General features: G+C 37.0%; 1 protein-coding gene across 1 annotated transcript in view; it reads right to left on the reverse strand.

Annotated features, from left to right (window-relative positions):
• Positions 1 to 10598: 10598 nt before the first annotated feature.
• Positions 10599 to 20475, reverse strand: part of LOC145685724 (uncharacterized) — a 59460-nt gene continuing 49583 nt past the window's right edge. The window contains exon 2 of the mRNA XM_081758217.1: positions 10599 to 19799. Coding sequence (XP_081614343.1) covers positions 18942 to 19796 — 855 coding nt within the window. The 5' untranslated portion in view covers positions 19797 to 19799 and the 3' untranslated portion in view covers positions 10599 to 18941. The remainder of the gene's footprint in view (positions 19800 to 20475) is intronic.

Consider the following 20475-nt stretch of genomic DNA (forward strand, 5'->3'; position numbering starts at 1 on the left):
GGAAGAACCTCTAGGAAACCCATGAACACAGTGTTTGTCCACCACAAAGTTCACTTGGCGGGAGCTGGGATTGAACCCGGGACCCCATGCACCAGAAGTGAACGCTCTACCACTGAGCCACCGTGGCCCCCTTCAGGGTTATAACCAGCAGGTTTCTGTAGGAGGGGCCCGTCGTTTTTGAAGGGGGGCCAGCTACAATCTACAAAAATAAATGTGTTGCAGCTAGTGTTTTTCAAGCCTGAAAAAACTGAAAAATTTTGGTTTCCTTCCGGAAAACTAAAAACATTGTTTTTAGCTTATTATTATTATTTTTTTTTTCTTAAATTATATTACAGGAAGTTTTTATTAGGTTTAACCAGGAACTACTGCCCCGGACCAAACATTATACCTTTATGCATAACTATTTCAATACACAGAACCTATCTATAAAGGTAACCAAGAAAGTTCTATCGGTTTCTCACCCACCTCCTCCGAACATTCATATGTCACCTCACACGTACCTGGAAGATCAAGAATAGATCGACAACCTTCTGCAAACGTTCTGGAAGACCATGGATTCCATCGCAGTAGAGGTTGGTGGGCCGTGAAGCGAAGAACGTATCAAGTGCATTTTGCACCTCTACTAGGAATTTGAGCTGGCATCCTTTAAGGGATTGTCCAAGGAAGTGAACAGATGATAATCGGACGGTGCAATGTCCAGGGAGTATGGCGGATGCAATAGTATTTCCTATCCAAGGCGTAAAATGGTGTTCCGGGTCATCCTAGCCACGTGGGGCTTAGCGTTGTCCTGTAACATAAGGACCCCTTTGGGATTCAGAAGTGCTGGCTCCAGAGTTTTGAGTTTTTTTTTTTGAACATGGCTCAACTGCTGACAGTATACAGTTGCATTGATGCTATGATTAGCTGGTAGCAGTTCCCGATGCATGATGCCGCGAGCAGTTCATCAACACACAGGAGGACTTTCTTCTGGTGCAGTGCTGGTTTCGGCTGTCTTGGAACCGTTCATGGGATGCTAACCAATTATGACGGCGCCGTGGAACTTCGTACAGGACCCATTTCTCATCACATGTCAGCACCCTGTCCAGAAATGGCTCCTTCCTCAGTCGAGACAGCGAAGAAACACAGGTGTCTGCTTGCGTTACCTTTTGATCCGGAATCAAGTTATGTGGGACCCAACGACCCAACTTCTAGGGTTTTCTCAGTTGATGAAGGTGCTGCCGAATGGTTGCGCCACTCACACTGAATTGTCGCCATGCCGTAAGCGTTCGTGGACCACAAATGGGCAATTAGCGACATCTCGCCAAACATTGGCGGCACCGCAGCGACGATCCCCGGTGACCCCTCTTCCGTTTTGAAAATTATACCACCAGCAGCAGAGACGCGACAAAACGCCAATGAACCACAAAAGTGCTCCCCCAAAATATGTTAAATCGGCTATATGTGTGATTTCTTTACATTAAGGTTAGTCAAAAAACACTTTAAAAAGTATCAAAAAATTACCCCGAAGGGGACTCGAACTACCAACCTTATGATTACTAGGTGAGTGTTCTTCCTATTTCGTTACGAAGGCGATGAAGGAAACGTCGCTTGTAAAGGGATAAATCGTTAAGATCTTTTTAATTTGGTCAATCAGAGTGCTCCTTTAACCGTGTATATTCGACGATAACTGTTTGGAATTAGATAAAATGTGTTCGCCATGTAATTTTGAAACAAAATGCGTGTCTATTTACTTTATTTCATAGTTCTCACATACTCACTTTCTAATGATCGACGACAGTTGCCATCTAAATTCATACAATTATCGCACTTATCTCAAGATTTTTCACTTCATGATGTTGAAGCAGAGGTTATTCTTGACCCTCAGAGCTCACTTTAGGAACAATTCGTCAGGAAAAATAATATATAATAATAGCCGCATGCACATGACTGGCAATAGTTCGTGTTGGATCCTTCGCGATTCTCCGCGAAGAATCTAAGGAGCGCGGACCAAAACGAAGTTCTCCCTGCTACGCGGTGGTAACTTCAACACCCCGACTAGAGATATATGTTTCGACTCGACGAAACCCTGCCGCCAGTGGAACATAGTGGCAATTCTTGGACGCGTAGCTATAGCGACGATCGACATTTACCGCAAGTGGGCCACTAGGTGTTGGCGACGTTTACGGCATGAGGGTAGTGCAGTTACTCACATGTCTGGCAACTGTTCGGCTCAATTGCTGTCTGAAGAACTACATTTAGTACATGTCTTGGTCTTCCGGCCTGATGTGTACACGTGATGTGTCTTCGAGTGTCTCGTCACCGTCCTTAAACTTGTTAACCATCGCTGCACTGTCCGCTCAGTCACTACACACTCACCAAAGACCTGACATATCTTCCGCCACACTGCTGCGGCGTTTGACCCCAGTTTGAACTCGTACAGCATACACGCTCTATGACGCTCTGTGGTGGTTCCATATTTAGTGTGTCCTTACGCAAGTTCACGGTGTAACTGAACTGCCACAACCGGTAGTATGTTGGATATATAAACACCAAGAACTGACTTTCGCCTTATCTCCATTCACATTCAACTCACGGTGTGAGGGCCAATTATCGCAGACCTCCACAAAAAGCGACAGAACTTTCTTGGTTACTTTTATACATAAGACTAATTTTCTTTGAAATTGCACTTGATTTACTTAAGATTTTCTGACAAAAATGTTTATTATTCGTGACTAAAAAGACATAATTATTTTATTAACAGCTATATCTCACTTTCTGTTTTACACGAAATAGCATTTTAAAAAGCGAATGAAATCCAAACTGAAAAACTGAATAAAAACGTTGTTTTTCACCAAATTTTCCATCTGATAAAAAAGTTTTCTTACAACACTAATTACGGCATATAAATAATATAATGTACTTAAATTTAGTTTAGTACCATTGTTTTATGGTGGAATTTATAGTACCTTGTCAAAACGTTTGTCTTCAAACTGTCAAATACAAATCGCCGTAAATTGTGTAATCTGCTGTCACAAAAAGTATACCATACTATTTTCGGATCGCTATAAGGAAGAAATGCCATACTATTTTATGATCGGTATGGTAAAATACTATTTTTCCATACTATTTTACCGTAAATTATTAATTATATGTAAACTTTGTTATTTTTAAATGACTGATGCGAGGTAATTTCACGATGATGTTTTAACATCTGGTCATTAGGGGGGGCAGGAAATCATTTGGGGGGCCTGGCAACGATGGGCCCCCGTGGCTACACCTCTGCCCCCATTACACGACGAAGAGTGCAAATGATGGCTCTAGGTACATGTTGTCTCATGAAATGTTAGTCCTATCAAGATTTACGTATGCACTAGAGGGTAGTTATAACTTGGAAGAATGGTCCAGTAAGTCAATGTACTTTGTCTTCATAAAGCCTTTGTTTTTCTGCATTTCGTATCATTACAATATTGCAGTAATATTGTTCGTAACTTCAGGATGAAGCGTCGTGACGCGAAATGCGTTCTTATTGCATGGGGAAAAGCGGTTTTGCCATGCTGCAATTAGCGAATATAAACAGAGAGTGAACGCTGAACATCTTAATTTTTCCTCCAAATCTCTTGGATATTTAGATCAATGTATGAATGTATTCCTCATCACGTGGGCGTCTCTTATGTTAAAATTGAGTGGGACGAGAACGTCCTACAGTTTGTGGTAATTAGTATGAGAGATTGTGATAAAATAAGCTACATATCCACCTTCCTTCAGGTGAGTATCAGTAATAGGTCGTACCTTTGTTGTGTTGTCAAGTCAATCCTCACAGCTGGACACATCTTCATCAGCACAACACGCTTCCCTGTACTGTCAAGTGAACCCAATACCTTCTACCCGGAACACTTCTTTTTCCATGGCCAACTAGGTTTCCAGACGTAAGACTAGGTGGGTGCTCCGGGGCTCAGGCACCCACACAAACAAGATTTTTAGTTTGGACTTGGGTTTGAACCCGTTTCTCTTGCGTTTAAGCCAGCCGTGTTACCGACTGAGCTACGGCAACGCCAACTTATCGTTATAGTATCGATATATTTTTCTTTATCACAGCACAGCCCCTTTATAACATAAAAGATTTTAACTAAAAATAAATCAATCAAATATCGAGACTTCCCTGAAAACATATAGGATAATACGTCCCGTCTTGATATGCACCCACATAAACTTTGAGAAGTCGGCGCTGTTGGTAAGCCTTATTGATCACTGTCGTACATGGTGGGACGACACCAGACCCCTAGTCGTGATCGGCAATTACCATCTCTGAGACATAGCTACGCATTTGACCTATTATTTGCGTGGCTACTTGAAGTAGTTATACGTACGTACTACTTCTGTACGTTCTTGAACACTCTGTAAAACATGTTCAGAATGTCCCATAGCGCCATATAGAGAACAGTACAATCTACAATAACTTTTTCTGGTCTACAAGGTAGGGAGAAACCCGTGAATTTCTATTCTGTGTTCTTAAACGCATTTGCAACAGTGCAGTTCTATAGTGTTGATATATTTCGATTTACTAAGAAAATCTCAACTCTCTGAAAGAAGTCTAATGATGACGCTCTTGATTTGATTAAGAATTTCGAATATTTTTTTCCTCCTTCTCCTGTATTCTTAATAAATTCTAAAGAGATATTGTCTATCTTTTCGTTCGTCATTGTGCTATATATGTTTTCGAACTTGTCTCTCAGAATGGTCATTCCCTTGCTAATTTCGTTTATTTTGTTTTCTGTCTTAATTCTTTAAATATACAGTTAATTCGTATTGTCATCCGGCTTCTCAATGTATTCTTTCCATCTTCCTCAAGCTGCAATTCGTTTATTAAAGGCTCATTTCCATCTTTAGTTTCTATATAGTCATGGTAATTCTCCCTTTTTACCCTTCTATTTACAATAAATTTACCCTCATATACATTATTCAAATTTCTTTATCCTTTTTAGTTCTTCTCACCTTTACTTCTATTGTATAATTTCCTATCTTTGTACATTTCCCTTCTTAATTCGCAGATCAACTTTCTATATACTTTCTTTTTCAGTTTTCCTTCTTCATGGAATCCAATATATACTGTATATTTCTCGGAAAGTGACACATATCATTTCCACATTTCAATCCCACGAAAGTTATAGTTAATAATAAGGATCTTATAAAATAGAGGGTCTGCCCTTACAACAAAATCTTGAAGCCATACGTCACAGTTTCGCCACCCCTACTCCGCCCACTCCGTCCAATAAGATCGCAATGTTTTGAGCCAACAATCATGGCGGAAACGAAAGTGGCCAATCAGACGATGGCAAATACGAGAGTAACCAATCGGACGTCCCGATGCTCGGTTGTTTTTTGGCTTCATCGATTTAATAGGATGAAGATACATATGGGCAGATCCTCTATTTATAACATCCTTGGTTAATAACATACACAACTTTCATGGGTTCTGTCTGTTTTTACTTCTTCTATATAGAACTAAATACTTTTAGCATTGATCCATTTCATCAGCTATACAAAATATTGGGGGACGCACCCCTCCTGTCCCCCAGAAACGTTCTTGCTTCAACATTGTCAAAGGTATTCTGCCATCATGCTAGCAACTGAGAAGCTTCTGTGCTCCGCGGTCTTTATGTGTTGATTTTTTTTCTGTTTGGATGCTGTTCATCAACTGTAACCTCCTTCGCCCCTCCGTCTCTTTCCTGCCACCTTACCCTCTAGTATTTCTCTCATGATACAGATCCTTCTCAGCTAATTTCCCAACCAGTTTCTATTCTCTTTCCAACTACATCTAAAATTATTTTCTTCCCCACATTCCTAATACCCTCTCATTTACAGTCTTCTGCTAGAATCAGCTAATTACCTCCATTCTTCTCCATATCTGCATTTCGAAAGCTTTCAGTTGATTTTCTTCACATTTGTGTAATGTCCATGTTTCTGGGTCATACAATACAATACTCCCCACGAAGTATTTTATTAAGTCTTTTTCTCAACTCTTTATTCAACCAGAGGGTCATTTCAGACTTCGCTTGAGGGGGGGGGGGGAAGAGCACCACCGACATAATACTTTCACGTTTTGTACTAGTATATTAGTAGGTAATCGATTAAGTATATGTATTCCTCAAACTCTTGATGGGGCAATTGTCCCGTTTTGTCTCTCTAAATAACGCCCCTGTATTCAACGACCCACAATATAGATTTTTCTTCATCCTAAAGGATTCCTATCCTTGCTTTTATTTTATATTTACACTTCATATCATCACTAATAATACTACCCAGGTATCGAAAAATAATTATCTGTTCTATTGTCTTCCCTTCTACTTCTATTTTTTGACACCGACCGCTTCATTCCAATCACCATAGCTTTTGAATTTCGAATATTTATTTTCATCTCATATTCTTCATAGTTCTTCATCAAGTTTTCTAATATCTTATTGATTTTCTTTTCAGATTCCGAAATAAGCGCTATATCATCTGCAAAACGTATACACCTAATCATTTTACTTTCTATCGAAATGGCATCTTCATTTTGTAGACTCTTTCGTACTATCTCCCTAAATAGATTTTGGCTTGTTGAGACAACATTCCTATTGATCTTCCCATCCAATTGCACTCTCTTCTGTCGTTTCGTCCTCTATTCTAACACACTTACTTGTTGGTTCATATATAAATTTCTTATGGATCTTTGATCTTTCCATTAACCCAACCTTGTTTAGAACTCCGAACAACATTTTTCAATTCAGGCAGTCAAAAGCCTTTTCTAGATCAATGAATTCAATATACATCATTTTTCTTTTTCTATAAGCATTTCACCGATTATTCTTAATTATAATCCAATTGCATCTCTCATGTCCTTACCTTTCTTAGTACCAAATGGTTCCTCTTCAGATTTTCCATTTGTTCTTCCACGCAGGAGGCACGGTGACTCAACGGTACAGCGCTTACCTTTGGTGCGTCGTTTCCCTGGTTCGATCCCCGGACAAATAAGTTTGTAGTGAACAATATCGTGTCCGTGGATTTTCCCCGCGTACTCCTGTTTCATTCCACATTTTTACACCTCTAATTCGTCCTTCGTCATTCACTGCCCTTACTCGTCAGTCTCCCTTAGCCTAAAGGACATAATCGTGAAACCTGAAAGATTTCATTTCATTTATTTTCTTCCACACAGCCTTCTTTTTTTTAGTATTTTAAGCATATTTTTTGCTACATGAGATATGTAATTAATAGTTCTATAGTCCTCACATCTCTCTGGGATTGATTTCTTACCCATTGGTATCATGATCATTTTTCAGGAAATGTTTTGGCCACTCGATCACCTCCCACATAGCACACTACGTCCCTGGGATGTCCCATTTTGATCCCAATCATCCCATTTGGTTCCCGGAATTATCGGGACAATGAGAAGACATTCCATGGACGTCTTGCATGGGACGCCCTGAAGGATTCCCATGTAGGATGTCCACGGGACGTCCCAGATGGGACAGGAGGTCCGAGGGAAAACCAATAGACATCCCTTCGTGGTCCCGTTGATTATCCCGTATCCCGGGATATTAGCGGACATGAGGATCTCCCGCGGAAATCCTTTGGATGTCCCGGGAGCACATTCGGATAATCCCGGAATGTCCCGTCGTCCCTTGCGGACTCAGTCTCGGACATCCCGTGGACATACTTGTGCTATGTGGGCTATGTCAAGCTCATCGACAGTTTTCGTTTGTTTGCTGTTGCCTTGTAGAGTCCTTTTACTTGTGCTAGTTCAGTACATACTGGGGTAAACGCATTTTAGAACATCAAGTAGAAGTTCACAGATTTGGTCCGAAGTTTGTACGTAAGAAGGAGGTAAAAACAGTTGGCAATAATACCAACGATACAGGGTTTAACAAAACACAATACTAACCTAACACATGTAACCCACACAGCCTCAAAAGAAGTTTATCGAGTAGGTAATGGATTTGCACAGATACTGAATGTCCTGGTATGGTACCCATGTTCGCGATAAATTTTCGCGAGTCGTGTGATGGTAGTTGTAGGAACCCTACTGGCGATCAGGCATTGTACCATCGTGTCCGCCAAGAACTCGCATTTACTATGTGGGTAAATGTAAGTATGGAGACATAGCAGGCCAAAGCAGAAAGCATATATAGAATAGAAAATATCTGATTGCCCTGGATATATGGCAACGTGCATCATGTTCCTGAAAAGTGAGGTCCACAAATATCTCCAAATAAGGTCGTAGAATAGAACTGATTACATTACGAATGTACTGATAGTCGTACTTTGTTCAATGAAGACCAGAGACGAGTTAGGTTTCTAGCCCATAGCTCCCTTACAAGAATGCTAGATCTTGGGGACTTTTCAGGTCACTTACGAATATGCGAACTTCTGTTACTGAGTCCAAGGCAGAAACACTTCTTATCGCTGAATACCAATGCATTCCACTCGCCTCGCCACTAATGTCTCTTCCGAAGCCAACGAATTTTTTTCTGTGATGAGCAGGTAACAGGAGTAATCGTGGGAAAGAAACGCTGGGAAATACTCTCGCTTTCAATAATCGATTATTTAGTGTTCTACACTCACATTGAAGCCAGGCTAAATGTAATTGTAGTGGAAAAATGAAATCCTTAAGTTTTACGTCCCACGGTTATGCCGGTTAGGCTAAAGGAGACGGTGATGATGAGAGATGAGTGAAATGGTGGAATGAAGAAAGTGGGAGGAAACGGGAGAACCCCGAGAAAACCCACGAGCACGGTGTTTGTCCACCACAAAGTTCACTTGGCGGAGGCTGGGATCGAACCCGGGACCCCAAGCACCAGAGGTGAACGCTCTACCACTGAGCCACCGCGCCCCCGTAATTGTAGTGGAATCTCTAACATTCATTCTCAAAGTAGTAATGGGATCGGTTGGCCGGAACTTTGTAAATAGCTCCCTGTTTTGTGCCCTTAGGTGCCATTGTCCAGGAATGCATAAAACCACCCTAGGAGGTGCATAGGACTACTCATGGGAACATAGAATCACCTTGAGTACTTTGGTCCACCCCTAAATTTCGGGAGGAGTACCTAGGATCACTTCCATTAAATTTTGGAAATTGGCGAAATTTTGTATGATAGCATAGAACCAGGATGTACCTCTGTAAGTTTTGAGGGTCCATTCCCTTTCATGGGTTAAAAAAAATGCTAAAAATTTAATTTTCGGAGGTTTTCGAACAATTTTATTCTCTTTGATGAGGTCTTATTATCTTATATGGTTATGTGAGTGTGTAGAAGGGTGAGTTCCTGTTTGTAAGGCATGGGTACATTGCTGCACCCTTCTTGGTATCCATCTCGTTCCCTTTCATGGGTATAAAATTACCAAACATTTAAAAATTGGATGATTTTGACCTAATTTATACCCTTTGATGATGTATAGAACTATAATTTGTACGTCGTGATACATCTCGTTTCCTAAAATTATCAAAGTGGTAAGTTATTGACCTCAAGGATCTTTTTGAATGATAGATTTGTGCATTAACCAGTAGTAGGAATATTTTCAAAGCCGTAACAATTCAGTGATACAAACGGTGCAACGCACTGTGGCCCTCGGACGAAGGGGTTCCGGTTTGTCCCGTAACCACTGTTTCAAACTCATAGTACATATTACTGAATATCCAAATTACCTTGTTCATTTTGTGTGAGATTTAACACGTTAGCTGCCAATGGTGAATTTTGTTGTTCACCGGTAGAGTGCCAAGCGTACTTACTTACATTATTCTTGTTTTGTTCATATTTTTTTAAACATAATATTAATATCGAAACAGAATCTAAGGCAAGGTATTGAATCCGCGTGCATAAAAGTTGGAGGTCCGATTGGACCTACGTGTATATATTTTATTTATGGGAAAGGGGATAAATTACAGTTGAACTGGCAACTCTGTTAGAAAGTTATTTGTTTATTACCACATGTGCAGAAGTGAGAAGTGTGGATATATTTATCTTGCTTTTAGCGCTAATAAGTAATATCTTTGTGCAATGAAAAACGAAGAAATATGTGCAGAACTCGATCTCATTAGTAATAGCAGTGTAGTGATCTAGACTTTTCTGAAAATTCAGCAAATGACAGGGACACTGACATCTTGTGAAAATAAATTAGAATAAATCATGAATCCATTGTTAAACTTTTTAACATGTCACTGAAAAAGCAAAACATAGGTCCGATCAGGTCTACAAAAGCAACAAATGCTTGTTACTTGGTATTTAGCGCCCCTAGCGGCGTTAATAATCAATATCAAAGACCAAAACCTACATGTGTAATAAAAGCACTACAGTTCATTAGCAGTAGAGACAGGATTTTACAATACAAGTACTCTAATGTCAAGTCGACGAATTAGAAATCGTGGGTCCGATTGGACCTACAAAAACATTTTCTTAGATCACTCCAGTAAGTCCGATCGGACCCACATAGCAGCTAACGTGTTAATAGCAAACTTGGTTTGATTTCCTCCTCCGTCGTTAACTTGCAAGTAAAAAAGCATTTAAATAAACAAGAGCAGAGCTCGCATTGTACAATACATAATTTATACAATTTACATGTACATGTATAATACAATACACTACGGTGAATATTTCAGTTGCAAAAAAAAAAAAAAAAAAAAAAATGATACTTCAAATAGAACACTGTCCGTCTAGATAGAAATATTTATAGGTTTATAAAGCCCAAATAATAAAAAAATAGAAATATACCTAATTCTCAACATAATCAGATCAAATACAAAATATATCTAAACAATTAATTCTAAAAGTACCAATCAGATTTCAGTAATAAGTTATCTAGATTTATTTGTTCTTTAATTATGAACTATTACCAGAATTTGTGTTCTGACAAGTCACTCAACATTGTTTGGATATCTTTTAAAACACATGCTAAAGTTTTTTTTTAAAACTAAATTACTTTAGTAAAGTCCTGCAAGTATGAAAACATTATTTATTTTTGAACAGATCACAGTATATTTTTGTTCAACTATCTATATAAATGATCCAATATGAACATTGAATAATACCGAACAGACTAATGTTGGAGTCAGTTGTGAAGTCCCAGCTGAGAAAAGAAACAAAATAGAATTTAAGGTACGTGGTTTAAGGGTAACCGTAATGATTACATATCGGATTTTATGCAAATGCATATTTCATTTGCTTATATGCATCTCTGTTAAACTTGGTAGGGGTTTCTAACGACAGTAATACAGCTCCATTTTGAAGTTTCATAGTGCATATAAATGCATATTTCAAAAGTTAGAGCATATATTAGTGTTTAAGAGCATATTTAATATATTCCATAAGTTATTATTATTATTATTATTATTATTATTATTATTATTATTATTATTATTATTATTATTATTATTATTATTATTATTATTATTATTATTATTATTATTATTATTCAGATGTATGCTTATGGGCGTAGTAAATCCAGTTTTAGTTTGTATTTTCAATGCATTTATATGTAACTGAACGGCTTTTTGCATGGAGAGATGGAAGAATGTCTAGTTTATGGAGGACCAGTAATGTTAGCAACCGATCAGCAGAACAAAGACGCTTACAATTGCCAATACGCTAAGAGAAATCTGATAATGATAAAAACATTGTAATATCCTGTCGACATCACAATTCAGAAACAAAAGACAAAAGGAATGCTACTCAGTGAATGCTTAGGTCTCAGTCAGTTCCGGTAAATTCCGGCGCTCTGTGTAAAAGAAATTGATGTATGTTATTACCAGAAATTCTAACTACAAACCAATTAAAGCCATGGGAAAATACCTTCAAGGGTTAATTTCAAGTTGCCAGAAAATATAGGTACTAAACTTGTTCCTCTCTATAAACATTCTCCAGTATTGATGTTAACAGGTTATGTTCTGGCTACAAATATCACAACTTGAAACCAAAAACTGAAGAGAAGCACCTTATGATGCAGGGGTGCCCACAAGGGGGGGCTATGACGCAAACTGCGTCATTGAAATATTTGGGGCGGTTAAAAATCTATATAAATATGTTTGATGGGGGGTAAAATTAATCGAAAAGAAGATTTTTTCATGGAGGAACACCTACGGATAGACAATTGGAGGGGGTGCGTCATGGACATAAGGGAGGGTGGGCACCACTGTTATGATGTACTGTAAGGCAATTACGGTAAGGAGTAAATCCTTAAATATATATATATATATATATATATATATATATATATATATATATATATATATTGTACAGCAGAAACATATAGAAAAGAGGCTCGTATTACTTTGTGTAAAGTAAATGCGCTCTAAAATACAAATGTAAAGAAAAAATTTGAGATCGTGTTCTCATATCACTGTGTTTATTTTAATCCCATAATTTATGTGTTTTTAAAAACTGTAACTGTCATAAAAAACAAATTCTAAAGAGAAGACCCCTATTTAAAGTACAATTTTGATGTAACATTTCACCTACAAAACTTTATCACAACTTTGCTCCATGTTTGAAAATGCTCTTTTATTGCATTGTTAGGGTATATTAAGTGTATATTTTACAGGGTGTCTATCGGTCACTAAAGTCACGAATGTCACGAAATCAGAAAACGGTCATGAAAGTTACGAAAAAGTCACGAAATTTAGCTTTTGGGTCACGATTTTTTTTAACTGTACAAATGTAAGTACAGATTGAAAAATTTTGTTCTATAAAAAGTCCAATTTCACTACCAAAAATGTCTATCGTCGGCTTTAGACGCTACCAAATCGCAAGCAAAGTACGTTTCTATCGCATGGAGGAAAATTCGACCTAATTCGCTCTTGAAAATATTAGGAAATTTTATGATTTGGTAAAGAAAAGGTCACGAAAAAGTCACGAAATTTCATTTTGGAATTTTAGTAGACACCCTGTTTTAATACCTTTAACAGCATAGTTGCATGCATATTTTATGAATTTTAAGTGCATAAAAATCCGATGTCTAGTAAAGATCCAGTCATATGTCCCACAGTACAAACTATATCTACTGAAAAGTAGTGTTATAGAAAAAAAAAACGGTCGTTTCTCGAGCTGTTTCTATATGAATAGCTTCTTCATCTACCCAACCTTTATTTACTTAGGAATTTTCTTCAGTGGATCAAAAATAGAAAAATATACTGGTTACAGATCAGTCCTATATGACGAGCGATGCATTATTCGGGGAAAACACTGCAACATATCCACTGATGCGCTACAGCAAAGGACTATCCCGGCTTTAATCAGCAAATTCGGACTTTGTTCTGTATTGCATAACGACATTCGTCACAGTACTAGTAATAGATTGAGTCAAAATCTCCTTCGCTTACAAAAAATTGATAACCAGTCAATTTCAGTACTTTAGATGGGGTTCGAGCGGAATTCACCTGACTGACTCCTAGTGTAAAGCAACAAATACATAGCTCAGAATTACACTTCACACATAATAAATATACAGAAATTGTAGGTGTAATTATTATTGTACAAGCTGTGAATATTATTGTACTATACTATACTGTGAACTATTTCCTACACTTAAGCTTATATCATGAAAAAGTAGACATATTTTACAATAAATTAAAAATACTTATCTTAAGAATTAATACTGTAACAGTACATAAGCGCCTGTTATTTTTCTTTGAATTTTCATCATAAATTAGCATTAACCCCTTGCGTTCCGGTGACATCCATGTGGATGTCATGGAAACGTATCCTCTATTAAGGACCGTATTAATGGAGATGATGAAATTTTTTAGTAGATGCTAGGCACAAGTTAGTTCTACTATTTCTCCTTAGGTGACAGCACCTTACTGACAGAAAAGAAGCAAAATGTTTCGTCTTAGTACATGGCAGGTCAAAGGAAGCTTTTAAGTAGGACACACGTGTGTTTGTTTTGACGTTAAACAATTGAAACTTCGAGATCGTATGTCGAAATCGAAAAAAAAAAAAAACTTCATCTTTGAACTCTGCTCAGTGTTGGCAACCTAAAGCAGCATAAAATCTGCTTAGAACTTCAAAAATTCCCTTTTTAAGTCCATTGGTTTTCCACAATGAAAATATTGAGTAGACTGAGTGCTCTTCTCGCGCGTGCACAACAATTGTGTCCTACATAACGCTGTAGATAGGCTTTTAACAGTAAGTGAAAATTTGGTGTTACAGCATGTACATATGAAAATGACACCTGGAACGCAAGGGGTTAAATGTGCAAAATAATTTCCAAATGTGTACATTCACTGGGTAATAAATCCTTCGAATATTTTCATCATGTTTACACGTAACTTGTATTTAAGAGAATCAGAACACTCCTACAACTGTCAGTTGAAGCCTAATAATCACAATTTTAGCATGAATTCCTCATTTTATAAGAAACATCAACTAATTTTTTTTTAAAGGAAGAGATTAACTTACATAATACAGGTTTTAGGCTTGCTGTATTATGAAATTAAGATGATATAAAGTGCAATACCGTAACAAATTTTAAATTGAAAGTGGGTAACCATTTAATCTGAAGGTATGCTATTGAAAATACTTCAGAAAAACAAAATTTTACCTCTGGATGCAAGTGATCTTAACAGAACTTTGAAAGTAGCCAATTCTTGCATAAGATAATACATCTAAAACCGAAGAGTTTTAGTTGCGTAAGTAGTTCATTCATTTAATACAATTCATGTGAAATGCAATAGTTTCTGTCTTGCGATATCTTTAACTTTTTTCATAATATTATATTGACACAGTATTACGTAATTATTACATGGTATTCTATCCATTAAGACCAACTATGTTTTAAGGAGTGGCCAATCGCTTTTAGAGCTTATATACAACTAGGTGTTGGATGTACGAGTGAAAACTGTTACATGAGAAAAATGGAGCTCATGGTGAGAAGGCATATTGGGGCCTGCCTGATTGAAAAAAAAAAATAGCGTTTACACACGGAGTTAATTTTAAGAGACCAAGATGATGTAATATTTCCATACGTAATCTCTGTGCATCAAATTATTTTGTTTCACTTTGGCGGCAGTGTCGCAATATACAACAGTTTATCTATTTATATCTAGCAATTATATAATTATACCTTCATTATTCAAAATTGTTTGGCTTTACCATAAATAAAGAATAATCTAGATGGGTTCATTCTTTCAAGAATGAATCTAAACTTAATTACAAAGTACAAAGTAATCTTCTTCGATATCGTATCTCATAAAACGATACATATTAGACCTTTATTAGAGATGTTTCACAGTGTCCATGAATACTATGGAGTTATATGCTACGATTTTCCCCCAGACATACTCAATTAGTGGTTCAATTCCTAAGGACTGCGTTGTCAAAATAAGTTTACCACGATTGAAAAAAAATACAGAGTGGCCCAAAAATAGATACCTGTATAGACCAAGTATAGCATTTTAATTTATGAAGATAATAAATGTATTTGCTTTGGTTTGTTCCGAGCTTAAGGTATAAATGAAAATAAACTAAGAACAGATAAGAAAGAAACTAAGTCAATATCTGTGTGGATAACAAAAAGTAAATAGTATAAAATGTCATGAGCCGATGAGTATGGGACTGTATACTTACTTTTGGGCCACCCTGTATATTTGAGAAAATCTCTCTTATCTATGTAGCGAGAAAGTATTTTCGTATGAGTCAAACTGGCTACAATACTAATAAAAAATCAAATACGAGATCTACTGTAGATCGTGAACAATATAGTATGGTAAGATGTCAGGTTATACTGTAAGAAAGTGTGGTTTTAAGACTATGATATTAATACTAACGACAAGTCCTGGAAAAAGGATTATACCAATAAGTGCTACCAATTTTATGTGTTATCAGTGTAAAGTTCTAAAACATGAAGCTGAACAGGACATGTTGAACACAATCCAGCCAGAAATTTCATCAATGATAGCGGAAAAAGAAATGGAATGTGTATTGAGCTTCTTCGTATATAAAGTCTACCGAAAACATACAATTTTCATTTAACCATTTTAAATTATCCCTTGTTAGATCTATTGACTAGTAATTATATTTACAACATAGTGAATTCTTTTTATTTTAAGATCATATTTACACGCAAATTCTAATATTTGTTGGTGTACAGGTTGCAATTCATTTTCTTGCGTGGATAGTTCATTTTCTGGAAGTAGGTAATAGGCGCTAGTAGAGAAATGCTAAAGCATTTTTTTTAATATGTGTATTTTTCTGATTTTAGATGCTTCATCAAGTTAAAGATATGCCACATTGACTTGACACCTAGTCTTCCGTTCCAAGCGCTGCTATCGGCTGAAGGAATTCCACTCCCACTGCTGCAAGGATCTCTCGCTTAGCAACAGCTGAACCCTTATTGGCTCAACTAGTGGGTGTGTCGAGAGTATGAGTTTAGTTCGCATTTTTGCCGCGGATCAAGACATTTTGGCAGCACTATAACCATAATTTTATTCAACAGTTGAAGAAATTACTTGCTGTAAATGGAGCGTAAGTGATCTAGTTTGATTGTTGTAGTATCTGCCTCGGAATGAGTAGAGAGAGATTCGTCTACTTGAAGCTACAAGTCTCAACTTATGCAGATTCGATGCTGAAACAAGACGTTAAACTTGGATTGGGGAATCAATCTTTCAATGCCGAAAAAATACTTTCAGCATAATTTGTATTGTATGTGGCGGGTTCTAAGGCAATGTATAACGTACAGAAATTATAATGGTTATATTTCACACTTGCTTATACAGGGTGTTACAAGAAAATGACACAATATTTTGGGAATAGATTCATCACATCAAAATAAGAAAAAAGTTCATAAGGACCTGTGGTCGGAAGTGCATAGTTTCGTAGATACAGTTACCGAAAACGTAAAAAAAAGAAAATGTATTTTAAAGGTCCACTACTATAGGACCGATCGTAGTCGGGTCAAGATATCATTAAGAAACTATACATTGTTCAGCGTAAGCTCTAAACTGCGATAAACAAAATATTTGTATCCTTCCGCTTGTCACAAATACGATTGGCTAGTGATGTATCACTCCCACTCCCACGGGGGGAGCAAATTATACACGTGCATTTTGACAATACTGTCTCGTGTTGTCCAGATACTTACAGCAGCAGCAGAAAAGAAAGAAAAGAAACTCGAGAGATTAAAAAAAAAAAAAAAGTATTTGAATTTCGCTGGTAAACAATTGTTACTTAATGAGTAAAGGTTTGCCTTGTTGGTGTTTCACTACAACACTCGCGGAACCGGGATTCATGCCAGTCATCTTTCAGATTTTAAAAACAGAACACCCGTCCGCAGTTGAATTGGCGCCATAATTACTGCGCATGCTTAGTATTTATTTATATTGTTTCATTAGCCACACTCGATTGTAGTATTATTAGATAATCCGTATTATATTTTTATCATTTATAATAATATAGCAGTTTTATATGAAGCTTCATATTAAAAGTAATAATGCAATCACATGAACTATTTTGCGGAGGAGTGCAAGCGTCGGTAGGACAACAGCAAATCAGCGAGATTTAGTTTCACGTGGCTTTGTTTATCGCAGTTTAGAGCTTACGCCGAATAATGTATAGTACATGAGCTATCCAAATATCCCTCTTTCAGAACCTCCGGTACTTGCACATTTGAAGAGAGGCTGTTTGGGATACTTGATCACTCTCCATCCACCTCTCTAAAAATTGATGTGCATGAACTAGAGCATTCTTAAACATGGATATTTGGATAGTTCACATACTAGTTCCTCAGTGCTGTCTTGACTCGACTACGATAGGTCTCATAGCAGTGGAGCTATGAACTTTTGAAGTTTACTTGTTTCACGTTTTCGACACCCTATAACTCCGAAACTATCCACTTTTGAGCACAGGTTCATTTGAACATTTTTTCTTATTTTGATGTTAAGAATCTGTTCCCAAAATAAAGTGACACATTTTTGTAACACCCTGTATATATTATAGTGAAAGAAAGAAATATAATTTTTGTTAAATTTACGAAAGAATAAAAGATTAAAGTTAATCAGATGAGAAAATGTACCTGCACTTAACAAATATGAATTATATAGTCTATATGTATGATTTCTTGACTTCTTGACCTAGCACTCACGTTTGGAATCATGCATTTTTGTTGACACCAAAAGCGACAAAATTACTTGGCACGTCTATTTTAACATAGTAGAATTAATTATTGTACTCATAAAATCATCTTGCTAACAGTACTCTTGCAGGAAACATATTCTACTAAGTAGCACTCGGTAGACATAACAGTTTGCCGTAAGTCAACTACAAAAAGCTTTGTCATTCTTCTGATAAGTTGATAGCGATCCTTTTCAACAGCAAAGCTATTTGATTTGGGACCTACTGTTAAAGAGTAATCCAGTCGTTTACTCAGGTTTGTATCAAAGGCAATAATAACACTGACAATCTAACCTGGACCACATACACAGAAAACGTTAGCCACTTGACCAGAAAGGAGTATGACATTTCATTCAAAAACGAAACTGTTTCACGAAGATAAAGAAAGCTATTTTCCAACATCTTAGAAAGAGAACGACATTTTACATTTTAAGTTATTCCTGATTTCCAAACGCATGTAATATTGTATATTCTCATTTACTAACTCGTCTACAACAATTTAAAAATCCTTTTTCGAATTATTAGCTAGCAACAGTGTACAATGTATATTACAAATATAAATTCCATCTAGGTTTCTCGATATTAATGGATTTTACATTTATCCTGCAATGCTATGCAGCCCACAGTCACAACTAAACAAATTGAATGAAGAACATTACTTTTTTTTTGAAGGCGACTGTACTCTCTTTATATTATTCAACTAACATTTAACCAATGTCATTAACTAAATTTACATGTACAAACATTTTTACTATTACTTGTATCAGTCTCACCTCTTATATTCATAACAGTCCGTATGTTTCTCTGTCCGCAATACAACAAATATCAACGCAGCATTCAGTTCAAAATTTCTGTGATACACTTACACTGTTTAATTCTTTGTACACGTTTTTTACGCATTTCCGGTTTGGCACCAGGACACATTAAAGTCACAGTAATCCAACTGACTTTTTTAGGTTTACAAAATGCACAAGATTTAAAAGCGCTTGTTTCCAGTTTACGTCGGGAATTCTTTGGAATGTAAAACGAATTGCATTGGCCGTAACAGAATCTGTTTACTATGGTACGTGTTTGGCACCCTTCTTCTCGTATTTTTTGAATGAGAGTTTCTGTTTTGCACCAATCTTTCTTCAGATACTCTTTCTTCGTAATAAGGAGGGCGTTTTTGCTTGATCTCAGAACTTTGCTGGGATTCCCTGCAAGTAATTTTGTCAGGGACGGATCCAATGCATCATGGGTAGATAACAACCTTGTAGTAACGTTATAATCAGCAGTACGCATGTTGTTGATGAAGTAATCACTCTTATAATAATCGGCTTGGGTATCGTGGTTCGAACCCCCTTTTTGTCCATTTCTTCTTGACTCTCCTCTGTCTTCGGGATATTCCAGAAGGTCATCGTTGCCGTTGAATGCATTGTCGTCCAAATCATTCTTCATCAAATGTCGTCTTCGGTCTCTCGTGAAGTTTCTCTGTCTTTGGGCCAAAATCCGTTCCACATGTTCTGTGTTGATGATTTCCATAATGGATGGTGACGGTTGTGTGGGTTTGACGTCCGTTGTCATTGAGGACCCTCGTCGAGATCGGCATTCCACAATGGACGAAAAGCAGGACATCATAAGGACGAGCCAAACAGGTATTGCTTTCCATATCCTTCCAAACTTCCACCCACTGGGAGAAAGGTCGATTGGCATTGCCTGGAAAATACAACAGAGATATGTTGATTACACAATAATTAACAGCATTATCTCAATTATTAGTAAGTATGAAATATTAGAAAAACTTGGAGTTAAGGATACCTTCAAGGAAATTACAGCACAACATTTTAACAGTGAATTCAATTACAGGGTGCTTCCAAATGAACAGCCCCATTTACAAGGCTATACCTTCTACACGAGTACAAACATTTAATTTCCCAACGATTAACTTTCATTAATCATGCGTCCCCTTTAGCCTTAAGGGTATAACCGTGGGGCTTTAAAAGTAGAAATTCAGTTTTCTTTTTTCTTTTTTTTTGGCAATATGTATATATAACCTTAGCACTGATAATGTGGTCAGACAATCAAAACGACACCTGTGATGTGTTGGGTTGCATAACTTAAATTATATACCGGGTGCGTCATTTATAATGTCAAACCTTGATGACGGAGAAACCAAAAGAGAGAGAGAAGCGAAACTTTGCACAAAACAACTATACAAAGGGGCACATTGGTAGACGTATTATTTGACATCACTGGATGAACAGTGTTGCTAACCCAATATAAAGTTATGATTTTTTAAAATGGAAAGACCTAAATTGTATTTCATAATTGAATTCAACACTAAAAAGGAAGACAAAAGATATGCGATCCGCAGGTCAGTGTTGCAAACTTC

This window comes from Thermobia domestica, chromosome 5 (genome assembly GCF_964235325.1).
Source record: "Thermobia domestica chromosome 5, izTheDome1.hap1.1, whole genome shotgun sequence".
In the NCBI taxonomy this organism is placed as follows: domain Eukaryota; kingdom Metazoa; phylum Arthropoda; class Insecta; order Zygentoma; family Lepismatidae; genus Thermobia; species Thermobia domestica.